This window comes from Hevea brasiliensis, chromosome 3 (genome assembly GCF_030052815.1).
Source record: "Hevea brasiliensis isolate MT/VB/25A 57/8 chromosome 3, ASM3005281v1, whole genome shotgun sequence".
In the NCBI taxonomy this organism is placed as follows: Eukaryota; Viridiplantae; Streptophyta; class Magnoliopsida; order Malpighiales; family Euphorbiaceae; genus Hevea; species Hevea brasiliensis.
Genome location: NC_079495.1, coordinates 104,276,176 through 104,301,576, shown reverse-complemented (window position 1 = coordinate 104,301,576; position 25,401 = coordinate 104,276,176). Strand labels below are relative to the sequence as shown.

At 34.4% G+C, this 25,401-nt stretch overlaps 2 protein-coding genes and 2 pseudogenes across 4 annotated transcripts; 2 read left to right on the top strand and 2 right to left on the bottom strand.

Moving 5' to 3' along the window:
- Positions 1–11,893, top strand: part of LOC110650722 (dynamin-related protein 4C-like) — a 36,836-nt pseudogene extending 24,943 nt beyond the window's left edge.
- LOC110651175 (HVA22-like protein d) lies at positions 11,810–14,496 on the bottom strand (annotated as a pseudogene).
- LOC110651164 (B3 domain-containing protein At5g38490-like) lies at positions 14,366–15,550 on the top strand. The gene has a single exon (XM_021806417.2). It carries the CDS (start codon positions 14,400–14,402, stop codon positions 15,465–15,467), a length of 1,068 nt encoding a protein of 355 aa, XP_021662109.2. The 5' UTR covers positions 14,366–14,399; the 3' UTR covers positions 15,468–15,550.
- Positions 15,551–16,012: 462 nt separating this feature from the next.
- On the bottom strand, positions 16,013–25,181 carry LOC110650983 (histone-lysine N-methyltransferase ATX5-like). 3 transcript variants are annotated; one of them, XM_021806156.2, is made up of 6 exons: positions 24,659–25,181; positions 17,838–17,972; positions 17,655–17,751; positions 16,866–16,940; positions 16,504–16,604; positions 16,013–16,414 (listed from the first exon to the last, which is right to left on the bottom strand). In XM_021806156.2, exons 3-6 carry the CDS (start codon positions 17,727–17,729, stop codon positions 16,210–16,212), a joined length of 456 nt encoding a protein of 151 aa, XP_021661848.2. In that variant the 5' UTR covers positions 17,730–17,751; positions 17,838–17,972; positions 24,659–25,181; the 3' UTR covers positions 16,013–16,209. The 3 variants fall into 3 exon arrangements, 2 of the variants coding, with proteins under 2 accessions (XP_021661848.2, XP_021661858.2); XM_021806166.2 differs by having other exon boundaries at positions 17,838–17,955; XR_009147715.1 differs by lacking the exon at positions 16,504–16,604 and having other exon boundaries at positions 17,838–17,955.
- Between the last annotated feature and the right edge of the window lie 220 nt (positions 25,182–25,401).

Here is a 25,401-nt window from a genome sequence, read left to right as displayed (position 1 = left end):
ATCTGAAAGCCCAAAATTTCTTGTCAAGAGCGATCCGAGGGCTAGGAGTGAAAGGCGCTGATCTTGTCGTTTTCTTCTTCGATCCGAGGGCTCCGAGCTCGTCCTTACAAGTAAGATCAACGGTGGAGATTAGGATGTACAGCGCTGTCCTGACGTACTCTAGCACATGTCAGTAATGCGGGCGATTCTGGGGCGTGCGGTGGAGATTTCGTTTGCGACGCTTTAACTACCTCGGCCCTGATTATGATGATAATCAGCAGGAGCTGTCTTATTCTCTTTGCCTTCCGACCTCCCCTCCTTTTTGGTCTTTTCAACGTGATCCTTTTCCGATCTCTCATGCCAGTCTCCCTTCTACCGATCTTTACCACACCGGTCTTCCTTTTATCGGGTTCGGTCCAGTCAAAGCATTTATTTCCCTCAATTCTCGAGGCGTCCGCTTCGTTTTCTGCTTGCAATAAATGCTCAAATTTTCCTATATATACCTTCAACCGGGAAGCCCTACCTCATTTGACTTTCTCCCCTATTCTCCTCATTTTTCCTGTTCTAGCTGCTCCGGCAACAATCCCGGACAAGATGACCGCTTTTAATCTTTTTCCGGTTGCCCTCTTTGTTCCTTGCCTGAAAATTTACGATCCCGGTGATCGAAAAATCATGATGACCTTATCTGATGACAGTGAGAGAACTGGACTAATTAACCGATCTGGATCGAGGACCTCGATCATGCCGATCTCGAATCGTTTGCCCGATATAATCGGCGAATGGATTTCGGGCGAGAAGACTACTAATATTCCCCTCAACACCGGTGACTGCTCTTTAGCGTTCATCTGGCTCCTCTCCACACTGGGTGTTCCGACAGCGGCTTGGTTTCGAGCAATAACTTTGATGACGTCCTCTCTCATTCTCATGAGAGTCATAGTCCCCCCAGCCGGTCTCCTGGTCAAACACTTCTTTTGACTCAGCCACGAGACTAGGCTTTGACATAGGCCTTTTAGATAGGATGTTCCACCGATCTCTAAAGATCGCCCTTATGATGTAATCAGACCTTTAATATAATCCGATCTCTAGAGATCGCCCAAATGATGTAATTAGCCCTTTAATGTAATCCGATCTCCAGAGATCGCCCAAATGATGTAATTTGACCTTTTGGAAATAAAATTTATTTTGCCAATTATCACTTTATTATTATTGATTATTTTCCGATCTCTGGTGTGTTTATCCGATCTGGTTTTCAACTGAACAGCCCTTATCCGATCCGCACTTCCAAACATTTGCCTTAATTAGCCGATCTCTAACTAGCCGGTCTCTCCTTATGGAATTTTGGAATATTCGTGAGACGTGTTAGAACAGCTGGCGAGTCCCGCTAACCGATGCACTGCCTGGAACATCATGAGCATTAAATGCTTGGATGAGTATAAATAGGGGTGGGGGTTAGCCAGTTACTTCCTTATGTCATTTTTAGTCTCTCGCGAACAACTTCAAAATTCTCTCCTTTCCTCAAGTTCTTCCGACACCGATCAGACTCCGGTAAGGGTTTTGATCCTTCTTTTAGTTTAAATTTCTTGTTTCCTTTGAAAATGAGTGGCGCCGAGGGTCAGAGAGTGCCAAGCCCCCCTTCCGTACAGATCTCGTGGTCATCCGATGAGGTAGAGGTGGTCAGACCAAGCGCGCGACCTAAACTTCCTAGGGTCTCCGTTCCAGCTCGGGGACAACCAGTACCCTCAAGACATGTGCCTTCTTCGGGGAGGGAAAATCTTCCCATGGACAAGCTGCCATCAATCTTGCAAGAAACGGACTGCGATCGTTCACCAGAGTATAACATCGGCCCGATTCGCATTTAACTTAACCGGTGTCATGGCGACCTTCGAGTAGATCACTTCTTTGAGAGGGACGATATGATCATGGTGTATGAAGAACAGTTAAAAGCCGGGCTGCGGTTCCCTCTTGACTACTTTAAAGAGGTTTTAAAATATCACCAAGTGTGCATCGCCCAAGTTCACCCGAAGTCGTGGCGGATCTTAGTAGCCTTCCGAGGCCTATGCCGAGCTAAGGGGCTCCGACCTACAGCTAAGGTGTTCGCTGAACTGCACAGGCTAACTCGTAGTAAGGACGACGAGTATTGGTTCTTCCAGGCGAAACCCCATTGTGGGCTTTTTACCGACCTACCTTCCTCCTTGAAGAATTGGAAAAACCGCTTCTTCATCTTGAGGAGAAAAATTCTGAACGGTTTTGAGGGCTTCCCTTGGAGCTGGCTGCATCAGGGTCCTTTGCTTACGAAGCACATCGCCCTAAATAGGGAAGAGGGTGCAATGGTGATGGAGTTGAAGGAACAGGCGTCCAGAGAGAAGTTCTCTTATTTGGATGCAGTGACGGCCGAGCTACACCATTGGACTATGCAGCTGGTCACCGATCAAGATCGCGGGCTTCAGCTCTCTGATCTCGGCATCGATATTTTCTATATCTCAGATCTTTGGACCTTAGCGATCTCACTGACCTCTTCTTTGTGCAGGTATGACAAGCGGCGAAGCCTCTAAGGAGAGCCGGAAGCGGAAGAGAGAGATCTCCCGGAAGGTACTGGAGATGAAGCGTTCCGAGCTGCTTCAAATGCCTGGTCATGAGCCCGGCGAAATACAGGAAGGCTCGTCTCAACCTTCTGGGCCTCCGGTCATAGAAGTGGTCCGATCTCCTCCTCGCCGAGAAGAGCCGCCTCCACCTCCTCTAGTCGCTCCAAGTGCGGAAGGGGGTTCTTCCCAACCTCCTATAAGGTCCCTTTCCCGCGGTGCCCAAGTCTTGATCCACTCACTGGAGAAGAATTGCACGGTTCAAGAAAACCTCGGTTTCGCTAGGGTCTTGGCATCCTCCATCTGCCTTTGAGAAGATCGGGATAGGCTGTCTCCGGATAACCTTGATGACATCTTAACCAGATCTATGAGCCTGAACGTGGAGTGTTTGGTGAACCTACACATGGTCCGGGATAAGGCTCATCGCCTGGGTAAGGAAGTCGAGAAGATGGGTCATGAGGTGTCTTCTCTCCGATCCCAACTTTTATCCGCTCAGGACTACATATCTCAAATTGAGGGACGAATGAAGTTCTATGAGGATAAGCTGGCCGAGCAAGCTCATGTTCTAGCCGAACGAGATCGTGTTCTCGAGGGAGTTCAGGTGCTCCGAGCTAATGAAGCTGCTCAACTCGCTCATCTTGCTGAGGAGCTCAAGGCAAAAGAAGAAGAAATGGTGACCAGAGTGGCCGGCGCTTATGTGAATGCTCACAGAGATCTCCTGGCTGAGCTCAAGAAGCGTTATCACGAGGAGGACTTCTCCTGGATGGCCAACCTGGCTCCCGAGGACGAAGGTGAGGATAGCGAAGAGGAGGCTGAATGTGAGAGAGAAAATGAACAACATGTAGTTTAGACTTGTATAAATTTTGAAATGAAATGAAAGTTTCCCTTTTGTTCAATGATTGATTGTGATCGGAAAGTTTCTAAATTGCGTAAGCACTTGATTGTTTGAACATATTAGAATGACAACTGAAAGTGATTATTGATCTAAGTATAGGAGATCGAAAAACACAATATGCATGAGATCAGTTACGAAACGGGACTTAATTAAAATTAGAAATTTGGCTTTGAACACTTAAGATCGGGATCATCTTTAAACCGAGTCGAAACCTTTTATCATTCTCAAATTTTTAAATGAGAGACCGGCAATAAGACTGGTGGTACGAAGGCCTTATGTTGGTTCAATCTTATTTGACAAGAAAGATCGGAAATATAATTAAATGATCAGGGGACTCGAGAATTGGTTTGAGGGATCGGTGAGGCTTTAAATGACCTGGAGACTTGGTATTAATTAAATTCCTTTTGAGGGGAGATCGGAAGTGTGGTCGGATGGCAAAGGGGATTGTGTTGGGGATCGGCTTCAAATTTTATTAATTTCGGGGTGGATCGGCCAAAATATGGTGTCGACAGTAACTGCTGATGATGTGAACATAGGCCTTGGCTATGTCTACATGAGGAATCGCATCGATGATGAATCTTATGAAGAGTCCCAAATGGAAGAAGCTAAACTATTTAGAACTTATCCACTTCTATCCAAGATAGACAAGTCTATAGTGGGTATCCCGGATTTGGCACAAAAACTAATGCAAATCTAGGCAACTATTACATCTAGTTGCTTGCCAGATATTGTTAGACAAATTGATGATAAGCTCAATGCAAATGTCTCAGAGTTGAATTAGATGCCTAAGACTATGGCATTTGTTTCTAAGGCAATGACAGTTTTTGTTAGTTTTGCACACATTTTTGTTTTACTTGGAAATTTTCTGTAACTCATTTAGTTCTTTTCATTGGTGAATATATATAAGAGTTTACAAAATACAATTACATAATTTCAGGGAAAGTTATACCTATTCCCAAACTAATACACTACAAAAATAAACAAAAAGTACATGAGAATAAGGGAAGCCATTCCTTTACAAAAGTAACAAAAAATATCCCATAATTTTCTCCAAAACTAAGGAGTATCACAGAAAAATCTTAGCTGTTAACATTCTCCTCCTTAAGATTTTTCTCCAAGACTCCCAGTGCTGCCCTTAGGAACATGAACTTTCCTCTTGATAGAGGTTTGGTCATTATGTCTGTAATCTGCTCTTCTGATCTGCAATGGACCAGTTGTACATCACCTTCTTTTTCTGCATGCCTTATAGCATGGAACTTCACATTTATGTGTTTGGTTCGACCATGATACATTGGATTCTTTGCCATGGAAATAGCTTATTGATTATCAACATACACAATAGTAGCATCTTTTTGGATTTAATAAAGATTTGATAGAATTTTTCTAAGCCATATTGCCTGATTTGCTGCTGCAGCTGAGGCTACATATTCTGCCTCTGCTGTTGACTGTGCCACCAGATCTTGCTTTCTTGACATCCATGAAAAAACTTCAGATCCCATTGAAAAAACATATCCTGCAGTGCTCTTCATGTCATCTAAGCATCCAGCCCAATCACTATCAGAATAACCAATTAATTTTCCATCTTCAACACTAGTATACCATATACCACAATCAGCTGTCCCTCTGATATATCTCAATACATGTTTAGTAGCTCCCAAATGCATTTGACTAGGTGACTGCATAAATCTAGACAGAACACTTGCAGCAAACATGAGGTCTGGTCTTGTAGCTGTCAAGTACAGCAAACTTCCTATCAAACTTCTATACAAACTTGCATCCACCTCACTACCTTTATTTTCCTTTGAAAGTTTTTCATTGTAAACCAAAGGAGTAGAAATTGATTTACTCCTTTCCATTTTGAATTTTTTTAGTATATCCAGTGCATATTTTCGTTGAGAAATAAAAATTCCAGAGTTGCATTGGTGAATTTTCATTCCCAAGAAATAAGTCATTTGCCTCAAATCAGACATCTCAAACACCACTTCCATCTCCCTTTTGAACTTCTTCATTACTAAGGTATTATTACCTATCACTAGCATGTCATCAACATAAATGGAGACTATCATTAGTTCCCCGTCATCACTTTTCTTCACATACAAAGTGGCATCACTTTCACTTTTAACAAAGCCACACTTCATATGATGTGAATCTACTTTGCTATACTAGGCTCTAGGGGCCTGTTTAAGGCCATACAAAGCCTTATGCGATCTAAAAACATAGTCTTCCTTACTTTTTTTCTTAAAGCCATCTGGTTGCTCAACATATATCTCCTCCTTTAGTTCTCCATTTAAGAATGTTGACTTGACATCCAAATGAAATATAATCCATTTCAATTGAGCAGCTAGAGCAAGAATTAATCTAATAGTTTCATGCCTTGCAACTGGTGCAAATGTGTCACCATAATCTGCACCAAGTTGCTGTGAGTAACCCTTCACTACAAGTCTAGCTTTATGCTTATAAATTGACCCATTTGGATTCAATTTTATCCTGAACACCCACCTGACTCCTATTACATTTCTGTGATCAGGTCTGTTTACCAATTCCCAAGTGTGATTTTTCTCAATCATAGCAATCTCCTCCTTCATTGCATTTCTCCATTCTTCATATTCTGCTGCTTCTTCAAATGATTGAGGTTCTAGCACAACATATATGCAATTCTCATAAATTTCAGCTAGGAATTTAGTCTTGAGAACTGGGGAGTCTGGTGGAGAATCTTTTGCTTCTATTAATTCTTCATGTTCAATCAATTCCTCACCTTCTGCTGATTTTTCTGTCTTCTGAGTTGGGTTCAATGACAGTCCCTTACCTACTTCTTCCTTCTCAATCTGCTCTTTATCCCAATTCCAGTATGTATTCTCATCAACAACTACATCCCTACTAACATTAATCTTCTTAGTAACCAAATTATACACCCTATAACCTTTTGACATTGCTACATACCCCAAGAAAATTCCTAGTTGTGCCTTTTGATCAAGTTTGCTTCTCTTAACTAAAGGAATATGAACATAACAGACTGAGCAAAAAATCTTAAGGTGTTTTGCAGATAGTTTGGCCTCACTCCATGCTTCAATTGGTGTTTTTTCCTCAACTGACTTCGTTGGTAGCCTGTTTAGCAAATATACAGCTGTATAAACAGCTTCTGCCCAGAACTTCAGTGGCAATTTCTTGTCTGATATCATGCTTCTAGCCATTTTAACCACAGTTCTGTTCCTTCTCTCACATACTCCATTTTGCTGTGGTGAGTAGCTAACAGTCAGCTGATGTCCAATTCCCATGTCAGCACAAAACTTTTCAAATTCACTTGAAGTATATTCTTTCCCATTGTCAGACCTCAAGGACCTCAACTTACAGCCACTTTGAACCTCTGCCATAGTTTTAAACTTCTTAAACATAGAGAAAACTTGAGCTTTGTTAATCAGGAAATAAACCCAAGCCATCCTTGTTAGGTCATCAATAAACAACACAAAATACCTATTGTTACTTAATGATTCTGTGCTCATTGGTCCACATAGATCAGTGTGAACCAACTCTAGCTTTTCCTTGGCCCTCCATGAAGAATTAGAAGGAAATGACTTCCTATGAAGTTTCCCAAACTGATAAGAACTATATACTTCATCACTCAAAGAGATTTTTGGTAAATCTCTTGTCATATCCTTTGACTGCATATGTTTCAAAGCAGCAAAATTAAAATGGCCATATCTTCTATGCTATAAAACTGAGTCATCCTTTGCCATATAGTTCACACTATCATAACAATCATTCCAATTCAAAGGGAAACTCTTATCAACCATAACTACTTTAGCTAATAAACAATTATCAGGATCATAAATAGAACAATGTTTTCCCTTAAAATCTATAGAATAACCATTTGCAAGCATTTGAGCAACACTTAATAGATTTTGGGCTAAGCAAGGTATATACAGAACATCATTGATAAACTTAGTACCTTGCTTAGTGTGCACAACTACTGAACCCTTTCCTTGAGCCTGCACCACCTTTCCATTGCCAAGCCTAACCCTTATCTTGACTGATTTGTCCAGATTCCTGAACAACGATTTATCCTTGGACATGTGACTTGTACAGCCACTATTTATGAACCAAGAGCCTCCCATGTCATTGTTTTTTGCTTGTAAAACCATAAACAAGTTATCAGTAGCTTCCTCCTGATCTTCTGTGAAGTTAGCTTGCTGTTGACATTGTTGTTGTAGCTGGCTTTGCTTTTGTCTGCAGTTTTTCTCTATATGGCCCATTTTCTTACAAAATCTGCACTAGATTGGACCCTTATCTTTGTACCAATAGTCTTTCTCTATGTGATTGTCTCTTTGACAGATATTATAAGGAGGAAATTTTCCCTTCTTTCCTTTACTCTTAAAATTTCTCCCATTCCCAGCTTTGTCATAACCAGGCTTCTTCCCATCCTTTGCAGATTGCTTCCCTTTCTGCCTTGCTTGGAATGCAGCTTCTGTTACCTCTTCATCTCTCATATTGGACCTCTGCTCGTGTGTCTGGAGTTTACTGATCACTTCTGCAATAGAAAGTGACTTTAAATCACATGATTCCTCTATTGCAGACACCTTCTCTACAACCTTTTGATCTCCAAAATCTTGCCGTAACAACCTTATTTTGTTCACAGTATCAAGGAGTTTAGAGGAATATTCCTTTACTATTTCCCCATCCTTCATTCTTAACATCTCAAACTCTCTTTTGAGTGTTAAGAGTTTTACAGTCTTTACTCTTTCACTTCCTTCAAATTTATCCTTTAACTTATCCCAAGCTTCCTTAGGAGTCTCACATGCCATTATTCTGGTGAAAATCACATCTGACAAGGCTGAATGTAGGCAAGTAAGTGCCATTGGTTTTTTAGTCACATCCTCTTCATGTTTCTTCATCTGAGCTAATGTTGGATTAGCTCCCAATGCTGGTGGTTCTGTGTCGTTTTCCACCACATCCCATAGACTCTGAGCTTTCAAGTATGCCTTCATCTTGATTGCCCAAATATGATAATTCTCACCATTGAAAAATGGAGGTCCTGTCCCCATTGCATTGCTGAAAGCCATCTCTTCTTCTCACAAAGTGTTTGATCTCTCACATTACAAACACTCAAGAAAAAAAAAATTTAGCTCACAGGTCCCTCAAGACATACAGCTCTGATACCATTTGTTAGTTTTGCACACTTTTTTGTTTTACTTAGAAATTTTCTGTAACTCATTTAGTTATTTTCATTGGTGAATATATATAAAAGTTTACAAAATACAATTACATAATTTCAGGGAAAGTTACACCTACTCCCAAACTAATACTATGCAAAAATAAACAAAAATTACATGAGAATAAGGGGAGCCATTCCTTTACAATAGTAACAAAAAATATCCCATAATTTTCTCCAAAAACTAAGGAGTATCACAGAAAAATCTTAGCTGTTAACGGTTTTCATGAGAATTATAGGGTCTGCCAAAGAGACCCTTAGAAAAATCCTTTTGAGAGGAGAATTTGATGAATATCCAGATGATAAAAAATTGCATTGCACTGCCAGATTGGTTGAAATGCTTAATCAATTCTCAATAACAATACGTAGTTGCCCTCAAAGTGATCCTACAAGAGACTTTCTTATGGAGGAGATTCAGGTTCTGGAGGATGCCCAAGGGATTAAATTTCCCAATTTCCTTGGTCACAATGCTTTTCAAACAATACTGTGGAGAAAAGTTGAGAGGATATCAAAAATGCCTGTCAGATTCCTCGAACAAGTATGGCATTATATAGACGGTGTGGTTATATTTGTTCCATGCATCATTCCTCCAACTATCATCAACTTTAATGCTCCACCAAACGAGCAGGATACAACATCATAGCAAGGATGAAAAAGCAGTCCACCAATTGGATTTTGGAGATTGTCCAAATGGAAAGGTTTACAGACTACACTTGTACTCCTGAGTACTTGAACGAATGGAACAAGCTCATGGCTCAAAAGCATAAATTCTTTGCTGACATATTAAAATCTGGAATTTACAAGACAAACGTTGAAGGTGTTGGAGAGGTGGCAATTGCAGATCTAAGGAAGCATCAGCTTGTTCTGGGTCCAGCACTTGACCTGAAAATGAGAATGGTCGCTTACTAGAAGATTGTGTTGTTGAGGTTGGTTGATTGTACGGCTCTGCATTCGCAACGAATGATAATCTATGATCAAGGAAATGGAGCAGAGATTATTAATGAGCAAATGGTTTGGTCATCTAATAGACCTTTAATCATCGAATCAACCGGCCATATTGGTTTGGTCATATACTAAGTTATAGTCGGCGGGCCACAAGATTGCAGGCTCTCTCACACCAGTTGAGGATAAGAAAAACAACCTTTCTCTGCTTTGCTCTAGAGTCTATCCTCCCTATTTGTGCAGTTTCCTTTCTCACAAATGAAGGATTGATTAGTATCCTTCAACCCCAATTCCTAATCCAAAATATTTGAAAAGGAAAATATGCCAATCTCAGCTGTTTCACCACTAAGCCATTGCTATTGCACTTCATCACTTGTTAAAACCAGAATCCCCACCAGCTCCTTAAAATGCAATTTCCTTTCCCCCATTAAGCGGAACCCACTTCGTTCCCACACCAAAACCCCTCTAACTGTCACCACCTGAACTGGCAGAAGTAAGAAATTTAACCTTAATATTTTGGCAATGAGCCAATGAGCATGGACGCTGGAGTTGGTGTGATGGGAACCAAACTTGGTATGATGAGTTACTTTGAGCTTGAAGGGACGGTTCTGCCTATTACTGCCGTTGGCTTTCGAGAAGGGAACATTGTGACCCAAATCAAGACTTAGGCCACTGATGGGCATGATGCTGCTCAGGTGGGTTACAGGGGGCTTTTGATAAAAAATGTGTAATAAAAAATACAATAATACAAAAAAAAAGATGAGTTTGAAAATAATTATAAAAAGGGGTGAATTATGCTGAGCTGGACGAGGTGAGTGCAGAACGCTAACTATAATAGCGTTTTTAAGGTCCGGACGCTATTCAAAATAGCGTCCAGCTTTCCTTGAAATAATAAAAAATTAATTAAAAACAAATTTAAAGGTTGGACGCTACTTATAGCAGCGTCCAACCCTTTTTTTTTAATTTTTAATAATTTTATTTTATATTTTAAATAAAATATAAATATTATTTTAATAAATAAAATTATAATATGTAATATTATATATTATAATATTTTTATTATAAATATTATTTTTTAATTTAAAATTAAATTAAAATTTAATAAAATAAAAAATTAAATTAAAAAAATAAATAATTAAAAAAATTTAAAAAAAGTTAGACGCTACTATAATTAGCGTCCAACTTTTCTTTAAATTTTTAATTATTTTATTTTATATTTTAAATAAATTAAAAATATTATTTTAATAAATAAAATTATAATAATTAATATTATATATTATACTATTTTTAATTATTTTATTTTATATTTTATAATAAAATAAAAAATATTAAAAAATTATAATAAAAATATAAAATAAAATAATTAAAAAAAATTAGACTATAAGTTACGTCCAATTTTTTTTAAACCTTTTTAATTATTAATTTTTTTAATTTTAATTTTTTATTTTATTAAATTTTAATTTAATTTTAAATTAAAAAGATAATATTTATAATAAAAATATTATAATATATAATATTAAATATTATGATTTTATTTATTAAAATAATATTTTTAATTTATTTAAAATATAAAATAATTAAAAATATTATAATATATAATATAAATTATTATAATTTTATTTATTAAAATAATATTTTTAATTTATTTAAAATATAAAATAAAATAATTAAAAATTTAAAGAAAAGTTAGACGCTGCTTATAATAGTGTCCAACTTTTCTTAAATTTTTTTAATTATTTATTTTTTTAATTTTAATTTTTTATTTTATTAAATTTTAATTTAATTTTAAATTAAAAAATAATATTTATAATAAAAATATTATAATATATAATATCACGTATTATAATTTTATTTATTAAAATAATATTTATATTTTATTTAAAATAAAATTATTAAAAATTAAAAAAAAAAGGTTGAACGCTACTTATAGTAGCGTCTAACCTTTAAACTTTTTTTAATTAATTTTTTATTATTTCAAGGAAAGCGGGACGCTATTTTGAATAGCGTCTGGCTCTCCTTTCAAATTTTTGATGCGGACGCTACTTTAAATAGCATCCGGAACTTAAAAACGCTATTATAGTTAGTGTCTCACACTCACCTCGTCCAGCTCAATATAATTCACTCCTTTTTAATAATTATTTTTAAACTTAACTTTTTTTTATATTATTGTATTTTTAATTACACTTTTTTAGTCAAAAGCCTGGTTATAGGAGGGTTAGGGATAAAAAGCTGACAAAGCCTGAGTTGGGCCATTTGGAGAAGGCAGGGATTTTACATCAGAGGCATTTGTAAGAGTTTAGGTTGCAAAATATTGATGGGCTTGAGGTTGGGCTGTAGTCGGTTCTCAAGCAGCTTTTTAAGGAAGGGGATCTTGTTGATGTCTCTGGAATAACCATTGGCAAAGGCTTTCAAGGTTTGTACTTTTTGTTTTCATTTTTTATTTAGCTAGTGTTTGTTTGCTTTGTTGTGGATTTTTAGTGGGTGGGTGGTTGGTTGTGAGAAATAATTAAAAGGAATGTTTCATACTTTTGCTTGAGATATTGAAAGCAGTGAAATGTTGTGGATGAGGAGCTAAAAAGTTTTTGAGTATTTTAGAGAAATTTTAATTTTTGGGATGAATTTGGATGTTAGTTGTACTTGTGGATGAGCAGCTATTGTGATGTTCTTTTTGGCTGACAAAGGGATGTGACTTATTTTGCTTTGTTCTCTGTGATGTTTCATTTTGAAATTTTTGTTTCCAGCATCAAAACCTTTGGCAACTTATATCAATTTTGAATACTAAAATCATAATGTTGCGTCATTGCAGCCATAGTGGGGGAAAAAGGAATTTGCCAACCATAGTTTTAGAGATATACAAAATTTTGGCGGTAGGTCTGAATATGTTATGTGAGAACCAGACAGCTGATCCCACGATCGAGCAATCTCAAAGTTCTTGGCTTTAATCTGATCTTCTTTCTCCAGCTCCGCCTCAGCATTTGCAACGCCCCTCCCAATGGAATCTGAAACAAACTGAGCAACATATACATGCTGGCACAGCTCTTCTGCCAGATCAGTACATGCAGACAAATTCAAGGCAGCCCATTAGAGGCGGTGAACCAGAGAATGCTTGGGACACTGAAGGGCTCCAGTAGAGTCACCTAAAGAAGCAATGGCATCATCAGTATGAAAAGAATTATCATAGCAATATAAGCAAGTATGATTTTAAGGATGTGATGCAGTGATAGACAATGGAGAAACTGATCAGCAGATGTATACTCCCAAGCTTCTGCCAAATTTTAACCTGCAATTTTGCCAAATTTCAACATAATTATTGCTAAAATCAATATTAAAATAGAAATTGAACTCAAGAAGGAAATGTCATCTGTCTTGATTGTGTTATCCTTTGTATTCCTAATCCATGTCATACACGAACTTATAAACTCATGTTTTCCCATCCATGTGAGAGACATTTTCATCATGGTAGTGGTAGATTATGTACTGCCATTATGACATTGCACCAAATCTTCAAACCTCTAACCCCAAAAAATATCATAGCATTCAATAGAAAGATTAAAAGCACTGAAAGCAAAACAACACCTCAAATTGTCAAAGACTAAATAACAAAGATAAAGTAGTAAGCAATGCAATGTCGGATTTTTAATTCAATTGCTGAGAAAAAGTAGTAGATTTTTCAAAGAATTTGAACATCAGACATAATAAGAATTATTCTTTATTATTATTTTTCCAGCGTTTTCTCAGAAACAAAAACAGACCGCAAAACAATCCCAATCCCAAAAATTCATAAACAGATCCTAGAAAACCAGAATCATAATAATTAAACAGAAGACCAATAAGCAGAAGAAAAGAACTAATTACCATTTGGCAGCTTTAAAGCCTTTGTTAAAGAAGGAATTGAGCATGGACATGACACAGCTAAATAGAGAAGGAAAGAACCAAAACAATGAAGAAGAAGAAGAAGAAGAAGAAGAAGATCTGAAATCAGACATGAATGAGTAAAAATCGTACAATAGGAGATAGGAAGCAAGGAGAATAGAATGAAATCAGGGGAAATAGTGCCACATGTACTCACCTAACTTCACGGTGTACCAGATAGGGATCCTAAAAAAAACCCACTTGATTAAATTCTGGAATATTGCAAAATTTTCATCAGTTGGAATAAGTAGTTTTCTTTTCTTACCATTCTACGATGGATTGGAGGACCATGTAAGAAAATAATAGATGATCCAATAAGCAAGCCACTGTTCATCATCCAATTTGGAGGAGCTTTCCATGGCCATCACAGATGCATATCTATTTAACAAAAGAACCAAACAAACTTACAAAAACTGTTTCATCATTTGGTGCGTATACATAACTAACAACACTACCAGGCACACGGATTATCCTTACACGATTTTTTAGGGGGCTTTTTTACCATAAGGAGAGAAGAAATTTGCCCTAGGATTTTGGGGCAGGGAAGTTTTAAGGAAGAATGATTTGGAAAATTATAGTAATAAGAATCTTGCCCGATTTGGAGTGAGACAGTCCTGATCTTGTTGGAATTGGAACCAGTTACTTCTTGAAGCCATCTGAAAACAGATTCATCAAATCTTATAAGGATATGATTCAGATTGAAATATTTATTGAACCTACAGTCCAAATTAATTTTGAAAATAAAGTTACTCCTATCTCCACGGATTGGAGATCAACTTAATATCTTTACAAGACTTTATATATACATATATATATATATATATATATATATGCAAACGTAAACCTACAGAAGTTCAGAATCCAAACTCTTTTCCATCTGTGTAGTATGGCTTTCTCCTCGTCAAACTCCGACGGTGAAGGAAGAAAGGAATCAGATGGTGACCTTTTAACTCCTGAAGACCTTAAGCTTCGTAATGTCGATACTAACAAGAAGGTAACATTGTCCGAAGCTTTGTTAGTGGTTGCAGAAACTGCTTCTGTCAAGTGGGAGGATGAGGAGAGAAAGAAAAGGGTAGAGATGGCTAAGACACAGAGGTTATTAAGGGAGAAAGCTCTGAAAAAGCCAATAGATTTAGCTGTTGAAAAAAAGGGTATCGCCATCGAGAACAGAGAGTTTACGGGAAAAAAATTAATGGGTGGCGCAATCAAGGTTGGGAAAGAATTGAATGAGAAGAAGAATGGGAGCATAAATACGGCATTGAAACGTAGAAATCTTGGCTGTGAGAAAGACAAAAACTGGGAGAATGATCAAGAAAGGAGAAAAAAGCATAGAAAGGGAAGCTCTGAAAGAGAGACTGGCAAAGTTAAGGGTTCAATGCCAGTAACACCACCAGAACTGCCTCAAGAATTCAAGGAGAAGATCAAGGAGATGCATGGTACTGAAGTGCAGCTAGTGATAACAAAGACAATAACAAACACTGACAGAAAGGATGCTCAGGGTCGTTTATCAATGCCCAAGAGGCAAATATTATGTGAATTCTTGAAAGAAGATGAAAGGGAAAAGCTAGAAAAGAATGAAGACATGAAAGTGAAGATCATGATCGATCCCAATCTTAAGCTTAGTGACATGATTTTCAAGCGATGGAACATGAGGAAACCAAAGGGGAATACTAGCACATCATTTGTGTTTCGCACTCACTGGAATGATCTTAGGAAGAAGATTGGAGTGAAGAGTGGTGAACTAATTCAAGTGTGGTCCTTTCGAGTTGAAGAAAAGCTTTATTTTGCTTTGATAAGGGTTGAAGAAGAAGAAAGAATGAACAACCCAGATACAAGTGAAGCAAGTGGCGCAACTGTTAGCATTCCAAATAACAGTCCAGGTTCTTGTATCACTCAAGCTGGAGATAGTGAATCAGCTGCTTCAACTTCTGAGTCTGAGAATGATGAACATTAGGTTTTTCTTTTTCCCTTAATTTTAAAGCCTATATATAGAAAATTAAGGAATCTATTAACACAGTATGTCTAATTGTAGACGCCTTTTAGTTGAGAACTGTAAAGAGTTAAAAGTCAAAATTTTCTATTAATTGATTTGTTCTTAAAAGATTACTGAGTATTTTCTGTTCACTGTGCAAAAATCAGGCCAGCCCTTCTTCTTCAATTTTATTTTGTTGATATTTGATATATCTGATTGTTCCAAGGTTCATATTAGTTAAAACCCTAATCCAACTACTTAACATCAAATACATTAACATGGGTTGCTTGGTTTCTTAATTCCTATCCCAATTTTATGTTATTTATTTTCTTATAATGGCTTTCCACTGGCATTTTTAAGTGAATGGTAGGGGCAGTAGATATCATGGAAGTAAGGAGAGAAGGTAGAGGTATGATGATCATGCATATGAATATTTTTCTTTACTCTTCATGCTTTGTGGTTTTAAGACCCGTCACCCCTTAATATTGAATTTCAAAGGGAACAACCAAATAGTAATACATCTCCAATCTCATATTACGGAACAATTAATCCAGTAATTTGAATGTCTGAATGAGTGCATGACTTCCAATGAAAAACTCCAACTAACAATGAAAATAGGTTAGCTTTTAATTATAAGAGAACGAAGGTGAGTCGACAAATTTACACAACTGCCTGAATTAAAACAGCAGGCAAACCTATAACATTTATGAAGCTCAAAGATTGTCTAAAAGGAGTAAAATATATATATATATATATATATATATATATATATATATATATATATATATAAGGACAAATCTTGCATGACTGAGATCCTGCAGGTTTGGGGTTGAGTTAGTACTCCTTGCAATTTCTGGCAACTTGGAGCTTTACGTAAACAGGGAACATTGAATGCATCAGGCTCATCAGGATCAAACAAGTAATCATACCTGCCAGAAATGAGCAAAAACAATGAACTTAAGAGTGAAAGATATCATAAATTCCAAAGTTTGAGAGAGAGAGAGAGTGTGTGAGTTACTTTAGCTCATCACCAGCAAAAACATTTGTCTTAACAATAAGTACAATACGACTTTCATCATCACGCACACTCATGATCCTTGCATAGCAGTTCCGCATACACTGTATCAAGGATAAATCAAGATTGATAAAGAAGATGAAAATCTTATCCTTGAACTAGTTAAAAAAAAAAAATTGCTGAGTGCCACAATATGAAACAGAAAAGGTCCAAGCATTTAACTTGAGGATTCACATAATAAATTCAAATTTTGTCTTGATATGCTGTGTATGCATGGGAGACAGCAGAAGCATAATGCAGGAAAAAGAAAATCTCCCTCCAAAAGAAGAAGAAAAAAAATTCTAAGTTTGTTAAAAACAACTTACTGAGTGGTTTATTAGGCACGCAATGTTTCCCTTGTCAGTGGCATCTACCACTACCTCTTCACTGATCTTGAAAAGCTGCAAAAGGAAATCACATCACAGCTTAGTCCTTGGAAGGAAAAGAAAAGGTACAAGAAAGAAAGGCACGCAAAAACTGCAGATAGATTAATACTTTAATTTAAGTGATAATATGGGAGGAAGGATGAGGAAAGCAAGTTCAATTAATAAAATAGTAAATTACACTTTAGTCTCTTAGGTTTGGCAAAATATACAATTTAGTCCTTGTATTTTAACAACCCACTTACTGAGTCCTTGACATTTTTAAAATTTATAAATTAGTTTATACCGTTAAAATTATCATTAATTTTAGCAAAAATGGCCAATATACCTTTTACTATATTTTCAATCTGAAACAAGTCACCAAGGTTTAGTAAAACCCACAGTTTAGTCCCTAGATTTAAACTTCATATTTTTTTTACAACTCATCCTTATATTTTACAAATAAATCCCTAAATATTATAATCACTTACTAAAATTTGCAAAAATGTAGGGATAAATTGTAAAAAGAAAAAAAATTATGAAGTTTAAATCCGATAATATTTCTCTGACATGAAAATGAATTGTAGAGAACCTCTGTTTTCTTTGTGAGTTTGATGTGAGAAAATCCAACAATATTTCTCTGACATGAAAATGATGGCAATAAGTTCATTCAACGGTGAGAAATTTAGCTAGTGTAGTAGAGGATAGTATATGATTAGATTGAAAAATTATGTGCCTGAAAAAGGAATATACCTTGCAAAACTGCAAGGAACTTCTTCTTCCTCGAGGAAGGACGCTTTGGAGGTTTGGTAGAAACTGCACATGCATGATACTCTGCTAACTGCATCATCTGCAAAGTCAAAAGAGAACATATTGGATAGATGAACTTTATATAAAAGCAGCAAGCCAAAGAAAAAGAGGAGGATGCACACAAACCTAGTGTTCTTGTGTCAGCATGGAACCTTTCAACCGAATACTGGTCCTCCAACTTTTAATTCTGGAACCTGTATGGCGTTCCCATTCACCAAGCGCTAGCTTTTCTGGCCCACAAGACCTGCATTTGCACACAACCTTGAGGAAAAAAAACGCATGTAAATGAACCGAAATAAAACTTCTTAGACCTTCAAGGCAAAGATTTTCCAGAAAAAGAAAGTTAAGGGGGGAAATCAAAATTCTCTAGTCTGTAAAGAAAAGTAGAAGGATAGCCATCAGCATAAATCACTGGAAAAAAGTTTTTTCTCTCTCTTTTTTAAGCACACATGTGAGAAAATCATGAAACAATTAATTCATATCAAGGTCCTTTTTCGAATTAACTGAATTTTAACAATATTTCTTCCTTGTGAACAGATGAAAAGGTTTTCATGTGATAACTGATAAGCCAATTGCTAAACTAGGAACCAATCTGTTACTTAGCATTTGCATAATCTAAAGTAGCTTGCCACAGGTAATTGGGAATAACCTATCAAAAAGATATGCCATATGTAAAAGGTGGCAATGAAAGAAAAGATACACTTTGAAGTTATTTTTTTGGTTACAGGGGGAGGTTTGGGAAATATATCGCCTTCTATCCTGTTAGTAGTATGTCCTAGAGCATATCATTTAGTATGTATCTTGTACATGTTTTATTAATTAAAAGGCATTTTCACTGTTCCGTTTACATAATATATTTATGTGTAATAGAAAATACCCATTGATATTTTATTAGAAATTCTATTCTTAAGTTGTTAAGAATATGAGTGACAGTATTTCTAGCACAAAGTATCATAAATTGGTTCACAATCGAGGATACTTCACACAGGACATGACTTATCCAGAAAGATTGTATTCGTGTTTGTTCCCAATGTATTTATATGAGATATAAATAAGATGGAATGGTGAGTCTCATATCATATAACAAACATAATAGGCACTTATGCATGATAAGTAGGCCGAACTAGTGACATTTATGACAAGCACATGGAGTTTACTCTTGTCAATGCATTGTCATAAATCATATCAGTGCATATAATCTTTAGACCTGAGATAGCACAATTATCTTGTATATAGGTGGTTTGAGTTTGATACTGCTTTTATACTTGTACTGTGTATGGGTATATAGGTATGTGTTGGCTCCTACTAGTTATATATAGAGGTAGGTGTTAATCAAAATGGAATATGTTACCCTAAGTAAATAGGGATAAAATCCTATGTTCATTTAATTGTTCTTGATGTTTCAAATTCCCAGCCAGGATAGATAGATTTAATCAGAAACAGAGTTTCTGATGAGAAAATCTTTTAATCAAGAACTGAAATTAAAAGAGAATATAATATTCATAACAAATAGGGTTTGACATAAAACATGACTCCAGCTCGAATTGGGATTTTGTAACAGAGAGATTCTAGTGCATGGTAACATATGATTATAGGTTCATTTAAGGTAAACATTATTACTGATTGGGTGGCCATGGCATGCTATGCTAAGTGTTAACCATGGTCTATGAGGTGCATAAAATGATTTAGAGAAATCATTTGTGGTAAGAAAGAGTTCTGATGATATTAAGAGTTAATATCATATCTCATTACCAATTAGTGATGAGCCTAGTGAGTCACACACATACACAAGTAATCACCAAGTTAAATGTTATTTAATTAATTAATTAAAGAGTTTAATTGATTAATTAAACAGGTTTGATTTGCAATTAGATTGTAAAATCCCTAGCATGGCTTGAAACCAAATCTAGGTTATTGGATGTATAGTATAAGTTAAATTTATATTTAAAGTGTTTAAATATGAATTTAATTATGAGAAATTAATTAATAGAGATTAATTAATTAATTTATATTTGATATAAATTGATTAGAAGAAGAGAAATAATTATTTTGGGTTGAGAACTCAAAATTAAGACACAAGGGTATTTTGGTCATTTCACAGGGTGACATGTGGCACCATAAGATGGTGACACATGGCACTATACATAAGCTTGCCAATTATCTTTTAATCATGTAAGATGATCAAAGTCAAGATTAAATATAAGTTTGACACTTGGCACAATGTGATTGGGTCAATTAAACTAAGAGCCAATCAGAAGGTGACATGTGGCAAGAGTTTTAAGTGATGACCTAGCTATACAAGGGAAAGGATGAAAAGAAAAATAATGATCTGCCATACTCTCTTTTGTGCCGCCACCTTTGAGACACTCATCCTCTCTTCTTCTTCATCTCTCATCAATTCAAAGAGAATTGCCAACATTCTCTTGAATTAAAATTGCTAGAAATCGTTTCTAGTGTCCGAAATACATCTGTAATCTCTCTAAAGGCAAAATCTGAATTTCTAATTGATTGGAAAGACTTGAGAAGCTGTTCAAGGGACTGTCATTGGTGATCTTAGTGTGGACAAGCTAGAGGGATAACATCTGGTGTCCTATGCGCATCCTAAAGGTGCCAAACACAACTATAGTGCATCAAAAGGTAAGTGCACTTGTTTTTTATTCAATCTAGGGTTTTAATGAATTAATCTGTTAATTCTAAAATCTTAAATGGCAAATGTAGATAAAAAAATATATTAAAAATGTTTTAAAATGTTGTTTATCATTGAAATCAAATAGATAAATAATGAATCTTGCATGATGCATGAGACCCTAAAAGAAAAAATTTTGAATTTAATGATTTAAACCTATATTTTTCATGCTTCCGCTACTGCAGAAAACAACAACTTTGTTGCGCAGAGTTGGTTGACCATTCCTTCTGTTCAATCAGTAAAAACGTTCAAACCATTAGATATTATCAATGACTTATTATTATTATTATTATTATTATTATTATTATTATTATTATTATTATTATCTTTTAAATTATTTTTATTTTAAACTATTATTATTATTATTATTATTATGAAAGGTAACACATGGAAAATAATATTTTTACATAAATGAATTTATAAAAAAAAATAATATAAATAATTTTTAAATATTACATTTAATCATGAAAGGCCTTCATTTTCAAAAATAAAATTAAAAAAATAATAATTTAAATTGTAAATGTTAAGATAATATTGTAAATAATAATGATAATGAAAAAAGGAATAAAAAATTAAATAATAGTTAGTATTATTAAAATAATATAAATAATTTAAAATATTAAATTTAATTATAAAAGATCTTAATTTTTAAAAATTAAATTTTAAAAGAAATAATAATTTCAATCATAAATGTTAAGATAGTATTATAAATAATAATAATAATAATAATAATAATTAAAAGGAAAATAAAAAAATTAAATAATAATTAGTATAAAAGAGAATATTTATGAAAAGTGACCGTGATAAGCTTTTCAAGGAAAATCCCACGTGTCATTTCTTGGGGAATACCTCTTTACTTTATATATATATATATATATATATATATATACAGATTTCCCTGAATCGGAAAAAGTACATTTGCATTTCTAACCTATTTCAACATGTTGCACCCTTTGATTTTCATTTGTGTACAATAGGCAAGATTTGCCAAACTCTATTGAACCTGATCTGACTCTGGGACCAAATTATTTTGCTTGCTTCTTGAGTGGCAAGTCTTCTATAAGACTGTAAGCCTACTGCTTATGATGACCTCTCTAGATATAGTATCTATATCTATACTTCCTAGCATTGCCTTTATATTGACTATATCATATCTATATTGCTTATATTAACTAAACAATAAACCTCAATATTATTGATTCAGTGAGAGGCTTTTAGTTATGCTTGCCATAAGGTAAACTCAATTTCTCTAAATGTTAGATACAATTCAACCCCAACCCCCCCCCCCCAAAAAAAAAAAACATAAAAAAATTGATTGAAGATTTTATTATCAGTTTCTTGATTCTGTTTTTGTGAATTCTTCATTTGTTGAGAAATGTTAGATAATGTTGTACTCTACCAACATATTAATTTTGCAATATATTATTCAATTATCTTTTGTTTTTGATTTAGTAATATTCCATTATAAGCATAGATATTACTTAACCAAGAAAAAGTTGGATAATCCTGAATCCTGATTGTAATTTTCTTTCCGTTCATCTCTTCCTTTCTAGAGCCCATGGCTTATTAAAGTGTGCTCTTAGAAATTTGGAAGCTATAGAAGTGAAGTTTGTTCATATCTACGATTAGGCTCCCTTAAAATTAAGTTTCATTAGTATTGTGATTGAGCCTAGGTTTCTAAATATGACATTTTTATAGAGAGTTAAAGTATTCATTTCTGTGTATGTGCCTGTGCTTTCCTTTTTATTGAACCTGCTAATGCTAAGGAGGCTTTTGTTTCATGATCTTCATATGATAATTTGTGACATGACACTAAAACTAGTAACATAGCATGATACTTAGTAACTTCATTTTTAGGGGTGTAAATGAACTAAGCCGCTTGTGAACTACTTGAGGTTTAGCTCGATAAAAGCTCGGCTTGATTTCTAAACGAGCCGAACTCAAGCTCGAATTTTAAGTTCGTTTAATAAACGAGCCAAGGTCGAATACTCGAACTCTGCTCGTTTATAAGTTCGCAAGCTGGCTCGTTAAACAGATTCGTGAGTAAGCTTGTTTATAGGCTCGTTTACAAAAACATTTATATTAATTATTATAATTTTATAATATTATAAATATATTTATTTTGTTTATAATTATTTTTAAAATGATATATTCTTTAAAAATATGATATAAACAATATATAAAATATATTTATAATTATATAGTTATTTATGCTTTAGATTTATTTTTTTTTTAAAAATAAGTTAATTTTTATATGAGAATAAATTTAAAATATTAGAAAATAAATACATAAAAATTATTGTGAACTATTTTATCTATATTAAATTACTAAAGAAATTAAAATTACATACTTAGGCATTAGTGTGATTTGAAATATGAAGCATATCTCTCTCCCTCTCTTCCTTTTCTATTAAATTTTTAAACTTTTAAATGATTAAGTTTCAAAATTAACATTAATATATCTAACAATTATTATTCCTTTCTTTCTATATGTAGTCTCACTTCCAATATCTTTTAAAAGATTAATATTCAATTTTAATACTAAACTATTTATCCATTATTATTATTTTTCTCTCTCTCTCTAAGCAATTTCTCTTTATGCATCCTTTAAAAATTTTTCTCTCCTAAATCTTTTTCTACTTAATATTGTCCAATTATTCCCTAAATATAAATTGTTAATATGTTAAATTTAAATCATGATATTATTGAGTTTAGTTAAGAGCCATGAAATTAGAATATGTGTGTGTGTGTGTGTGTGTGTACATATATATATGTGATTGAGTTTATTATAATTGTCAATAATATATTGATATCATATAATATATTGTATTTATATTACATAGTAATCTTTTTAATTAAATCATAATACTATTGAGTTTAGTTAGGTATCATAAGATTAGATTGTGTGTGTGTGTGTGTGTGTGTGTGTGTATATATATATATACACACATGTAATTCAGTTGATTATAATTATAATTAATATATTGATATCATATAATATCTTGAATTGGTATCATATGGTAATCTTTTTAATTAAATCATAATATTATTGAGTTTAGTTAATAGCCATGAAATTAGATTAAGTGTGTGTATAATGTAAATATGATTTTTAATCAAATTTAAATCTTAAAAATTTATAAATGTAATAATAAATATGATAAAATTTAAATTATACATTATATTATGCGATTAGGCTTTTATTGTAATAAATTATTTATATAAAATAAAAGTAAGTTAAAATTTAGAAATAAAAGTTAATAAATTAAAAAAAAAACAAAAATTTGATGTGGGACTTGTCCCACACTGATAGAAAGGGGTAGGGGGAGTTGTGGCTTCCTTCGAGCTCAAATTCGAGCTTGAGCTTGGTTCGTTTATATTATAAATGAGTTTTATATGTTATTAGCTGTAATTCAAATTGAGCTCGATTTTAATATATATGTAATGAGCCGAGCTTGAGCTTAAAAAAAAATATAACCAGCCGAGCTTGAACTATTCAAAGCTCGGTTTGTTTACACCCCTATTCATTTTCAAACTGGTGCAAAGTTGCTTTTAGTGTAGAGCTTTCTTATACTTTTTCAAATTGGTATTAGCGTTTAAGCAGTAGAATGTTAGTTATTTTATTGAGTTTTGGAAGTGCAACTTTTTGTCATTTCAAATTTCTTTTAAGTAGGGGTTGCAATAAATCATTTGAATTTGCTCTTTCATGCTAACATATTCATCATATTGGGCAAGTCTCACAGTATGCGGCAATCATGAACTTCAAGCAGCCATATCAATGCATACAAGTTTTATGAATTTTAAGATACTTATGATAATAGATCCATAGGGAAAAGAATCAAAACAAGGAAGGTCTTATGCCTCAGAATGATATATAAAGATGGTGAATGTATTTTCTCAGTTCTACTTAGGAAACAAAATCCACGCAACGCCCGGGTGAGTGACTAGTTTCAATATAAACTTGAAGATTTATTATCATTCATTATTGGAAAAACCAAATTGGTCTATCGGTTATCAAAATATAAGTTTAAGGACGCAATAAGTCAAAAATAAAAATAGACACATCCATCAGAATTCCAGAAGACAATCTAAATGCATAATAGACATCAAATAACTCTAGTGCCATTATTCATGACCAGAAAAACAAAGTATGAGGATGTACAGAATAAGATATAATGTCTGCAGAAAAAGCATAATATTATAACTGTGATATGAGGAAACCAACAATTCCAAAATAAAATAATATAGCAGATGAATAATAAACCTGATTTAATGGCACCGGAAAATCTTGAGCCAAGGTAGGTTCCGGCTGGGTGGCAGGGGAATTTACCACATGCAATTTTGGGGATGATCGTCTCCATTGATCTTGAAAAGCTTCAGAAGAAAATCATATCACAGTTTAACCCTTGAAGGAAAAAAAGTAGAATAGACCAAACATTGCTTCTCTCTCTATCCAGAAGCTTAACCCTAACCCCAAATCTCCATGCCATGACCTGAGGTCAAACCCCAACACCTCTAAGCTCCATTCTTGATCGAATCAAAAAATAGAATTAAAAAGAAATGATGTCTCGTGGTGATATGGACTGGCAGATCGACCACTTGATGCAATTGTGAGCCACTGACGGAATGGGAAGTGAAGGCACTGTGTGAGCAAGCAAGGGCAATACTGGTGGAGGAATGGAACGTGCAGCCCGTCAAACGCCCTGTCACTGTCTGGACAGAAATGACAATGCGAGCTAGTGGCATGGGATGGATGTTGTGATTGTCTCGGTGGAGGGAGCTGAGATAGAGCTTGACAAGATGTCTCATAAAAAGAGGCAAGATACAAAATTCTACTATTATTACGTCATATCCATTGGTTCGGTTTAGAGTTTGCTAAAAAACTAAAATTGAATTAAAATTTTAATATAATTTTAATATATTTTTTATTATTTTAATCTTAATTTAATGTGATTCTTAATTTTTTAATTTAATTTGATTTATTATGATTTTGATTTAATTATTAAT